General features: G+C 43.2%; 1 protein-coding gene across 1 annotated transcript; it reads left to right on the forward strand.

The window, feature by feature from the left end:
- Window positions 1-2,093: 2,093 nt before the first annotated feature.
- On the forward strand, window positions 2,094-3,914 carry LOC106638802 (zinc finger BED domain-containing protein 6-like). The gene is made up of 4 exons (XM_089594761.1): window positions 2,094-2,339; window positions 2,749-2,836; window positions 2,912-3,214; window positions 3,367-3,914. The coding sequence occupies exons 1-4, from the start codon at window positions 2,094-2,096 to the stop codon at window positions 3,912-3,914; spliced, it is 1,185 nt and encodes a 394-aa protein (XP_089450887.1).
- The last annotated feature ends 277 nt before the right edge of the window (window positions 3,915-4,191 follow it).

The raw sequence follows: 4,191 nt of genomic DNA on the forward strand, positions 1-4,191 counted from the left end.
CACCGAGCAATCAAGTAATCGCTATCGTTGGAAGCTGCCAATAGGGACGCCACGAAAATGAAAAGCGGCAGGGAAGGAGAAGTCAACTACGTCACTTCGAAGAAAAAGCCCGAGGGGAAGAAGACGCCGGAAGCGAGGACATGTTATTGTTGCAGAAAGACCGGGCATATCAAAAGCGAATGTAAGTACGTGCGCTCCGAGTGTAATGTGTGCCGTAAAAAGGGACACCTGAAGGCGGTTTGCAGACAAGCGTCATCTGAGCCAAGCGTTAAAAAAAAGTCCGAGTGGAAACAAAAAAATAACTTTGTCGTCGAAGAGAGTGGATCGTCGGAGGAAAGTGACGTAATAAATAACTTAAGGTCATCGGGAGTTCAGAATTCCAAAGGGGGCGGGGCCGTTGTCGATTATTTTGTTAGTAGAGGGAAAACCGCTTGAATTTGAAATTGGGGTTCCCAGTCTCTGCTATATCGACGGAAAAATTCCAAAAATGCATGCAAGCGACAAAGTTGGTTCTGCGACAAAGTTGGTTCTGCGAAAAACCAACCAGAAGTTTAGGTCATACCAAAACGATTTGATTGTTCAGCACGGTATCGTCGATGTAGAGGTCAAATTAAAAAAAAAAACTGTCGAGTTAGAATTGTTTGTGATTGATGGGAGCAATGCGCCGATTGTGGATCGTACGTGGTTAAACTTAAAATTTGATGTTGAAAGTCAATTAGTGGTAATTGGCTCACTTAAAAACGAAATACCGAGCGTGGCAATCGATCGCGAGGTAATGAAAATGTTTTCAAAAGGTTTGGGGCGTTACAACGGTAAAAAGTTCAAGTTGATATTAAAGGAAGGTGCCATGCCTAAATTTTGTAAGCCGCAACCCTACCAGTAAGTAAAAATGGATGCACAGTCGAAAGTTTTGCTCACACTGTCGATGCACAAGGGACTCTTCGTATGTAATAGGTTGATATATGGTTTGGTGTCGCCCCCTGGACTTTTTCAACGAGAAATTGAAAATCTATTGCGTGATGTTAAAGGGGTCGTGTCGTATTTCAATGAAATTTTTGTTGCGGGAACCACGAAAGAAGATCATGATGTGAGATTGCGTGAGGTTTTAAGACGATTGCGGGAAAGAAATTTAACATTACGTCAAGATAAATGTGAATTTGCACGAGAGTCCGTTCGTTTCTTGGGTTTCAAGTTGTCAGCTGACGAAATCAAAACGAGCCCCTCAAAAACTAAGGCGATAGCTGACATGAAAAAGCCTGATCCCAATCCAAGTTAAAATCTTTTTTGGACATGATCAGCTTCTACTCGAAATTCATCAGAAACTTCGCGAATATTGTAGCTCCGTTGTACGAGTTGTTGCAAAGTGATATCAAATGGGAGTGAACAACGGAGCAAGAAAAAGCATTCTAAGACGCTAAAAGTGCGGTAGTTCCTCCTGCGGTCTTATCACAATACAGTACACGGCAACCCGTTAAAGTTACTTGTGATGCGTCGCCGAAAGTAGGGATGGAAAGTTCGAACTCGAATATCGAATGTATTCGAATAATCGATTTCGAATACCCCACTATTCGAGTTCGAATATCATGTTTCGAATATTCGCTGTATTCGAATAATAGTTTCGAATATTCGAAAATATAAAACATCCCAAATATATTTATAAGCTGCTCCAAAGCACTCCGAGGCCTCTCCAGTCGATCTCAAATCTCGAATCTCGTTTTATTATTCGCAGTTGGTAGTTCCGAAGTAGTCCGCTTTTCCTCGCGTTCCAAAATGAGAAGAAAAGTGTCTGCTAGCAGATTAGTGGCAACGTCGCATGGAGCCGTGACGGATATCTACTATACTTTTGGTCAGTCATGGCAAGTTGATTGCTTTTAGCATGTGAAACGTTGCCGCATTTCGTAAAAAATCCTGCTAGCAGATATTCTGCTACTGTTTTGGAACGCGCACTTTGTTTTCTTCAGTGGTTGTGTCCGTTGTGTGCTTGTGTGTTGTGTTTGCTGCATTGCTGGCGCGGTCATGTCAAAAATTTAAATTGTCCGTTTACGTGTTGTTTATTATTAGTAGTAATATTATTAGTATAAAGCTAAATATTAATGGCACCTAGTTCCGTCTGGACGTACTTCAGCAAAGTCAAGAATGATACTAAAGCCAAGTGCCGCCAGTGTAACTCTTTATTGGTCTACAAGGGTACAACCTCAAATTTAAGAGCTCATTTAGTAGGAATTCACAAAATTGACCTGCCGTCGCTACCCTCTAAAGGGAAAAAAAGGACAGCATCGGTTGCTCGTGTTGGCAGCGATATTGAAGAGGACACCGGAGATCCGAGGTTCCCTGTACAGGTTAGTTTCTGCACATTCACTTGAGATGATTTTGGCATAGAGATATAAGAATAGAGCAAGCATGAAGCCAAAACCGTGATGCCAGGAGCGAGAGAGAAAGTTGCCGAGAGGCCCCTCTTGCTATCTGTACTGCGTATATATGCTCGTCTGATTAGAGAGAGACAGCAAGAGGGGCCTCTCGGCAGCTTTCTCTCTCGCTCCTGGCATCACTGCAGAGTACAGGGCTAGGTGGAGATAGTGCACTTTATTCTTATATCTCTATGGATTTTGGAGTTACTTACTAAAAGCGTGAGGCGGGAGAGGGGAGCGGAAGGGCGGGGAACCGTTTTCTTTTGTTAAAACACAGTAAGTACTTAAATATTTTCTTCCCGCAAGTTGCTTGTCAATAACCCCAACTAACTAATTACAGGATCGAGATCAAATACCCAAACCTACACCTCCCTCGGGCAGCTTTGGTTCAATTGAGAAGTACATTAATAACCTAAACGCATTCTCCGGTGAGTATCACACATTTGGGAGTAAAAGCACTTGTACTAAATGTACCAAAATTGGCAATGTGTTTCCTTTGTTAGCTGGAGGCCAAAGAGATGTCCACTGTACCAACTCTTTGTTGTACATGATAGCAAAGAATAACATGCCTCTTAGCACAACAGAGCGACCGGGGTTTCGCAAATTTTCTCAGACGTTGCAACCTCTATACAAACTGCCGTCCGAACCAACAATAAAGAAAATGCTCATCGAAAAGTATGAGCTGTTAAGAGGACGGGTCAGTGTGATAAATAAGAAAGCTGATCACATTAGCCTCACGATGGACATTTGGACACAGCGCCAAACTATGCGCAGCTTCTTAGGTGTAACCGTGCACATCAGTTCAGGTAATAGAACTAACGTCTAAATATATTTTCGTGGTGCCACTCCACGCACCACGTACCAAGGCAGCTTCGAAGAACACTACGCGGTTGTTTTTCTTGGCGCAGGTGCACGCAAAGCTCGGGAAAGTACCAATACATTTTATTTATGTTTTTAGGTTCTGAGATCACCACTTTTGAAATAGGTGCAAGACAAATGGATCAAAGGAAAACCACCGCTAACCTAGTAGTAGCAATGAGAGAGATGTGTCGCGATGACTGGAAAATTGATTATAACAAAGTGCGCGCCGTGGTAACAGATGGCGGAGCAAACATTAAAGCAGCAGCTAAGCAAGAATTTGGAGCGGGACAACATTTATCGTGCCTTAGCCATCGCTTCAATCTAATCGGGCAGAAGGCAATCGGGAACATGAGCACCCTTCCCTCAGAGCGGACATCTCCAGAGCCCGAGGTACCTGACGACGAGGACGATATTGATGACGAGGTAAAGGTGGAGGCAGGCAGCACCAACTTTAGAACAATCCTCAACAAAGTTAAGAGAACAGTTACGTTTTTTAAGAAAAGTGAAATTGCCTCTCAAAAACTTCGTAAGCTTCAGAAAGACGAGCATGGAAAATTGGACAGTACGTGTCTGAACCTCATACAGGAAGTTAAGACCAGGTGGAACTCCTGTTTTGACATGCTGGACAAGTGCGTTAACAAATAGTGTGTGCTTGTCTGCTTGTGTTATATCCAGTGACAGGCTTGACCGTCTCTACAATCAGTATTTACATTTCCCAATTCTCATTTTAATTAATAAATTCTTGTTAACTAGTATCGCAAGACCACGGGGCGTTGTGTACCACGGGTCAGGGGCATTACGAATCTGATTAAGTCCCTGCACACCCCCTCTGAGGTATCTCGTAATACGTGTAGGGGGCAATACGAATTCAACTTCGTACCTACGGGTCCTCATTGCTTCCCATCCCTCTTATAGGTAAATT

Source organism: Copidosoma floridanum, unplaced genomic scaffold (genome assembly GCF_036245765.1).
Source record: "Copidosoma floridanum isolate Cflo_tuat_1 unplaced genomic scaffold, Cflo_Japanese_pri ptg000021l, whole genome shotgun sequence".
Taxonomy (NCBI): domain Eukaryota; kingdom Metazoa; phylum Arthropoda; class Insecta; order Hymenoptera; family Encyrtidae; genus Copidosoma; species Copidosoma floridanum.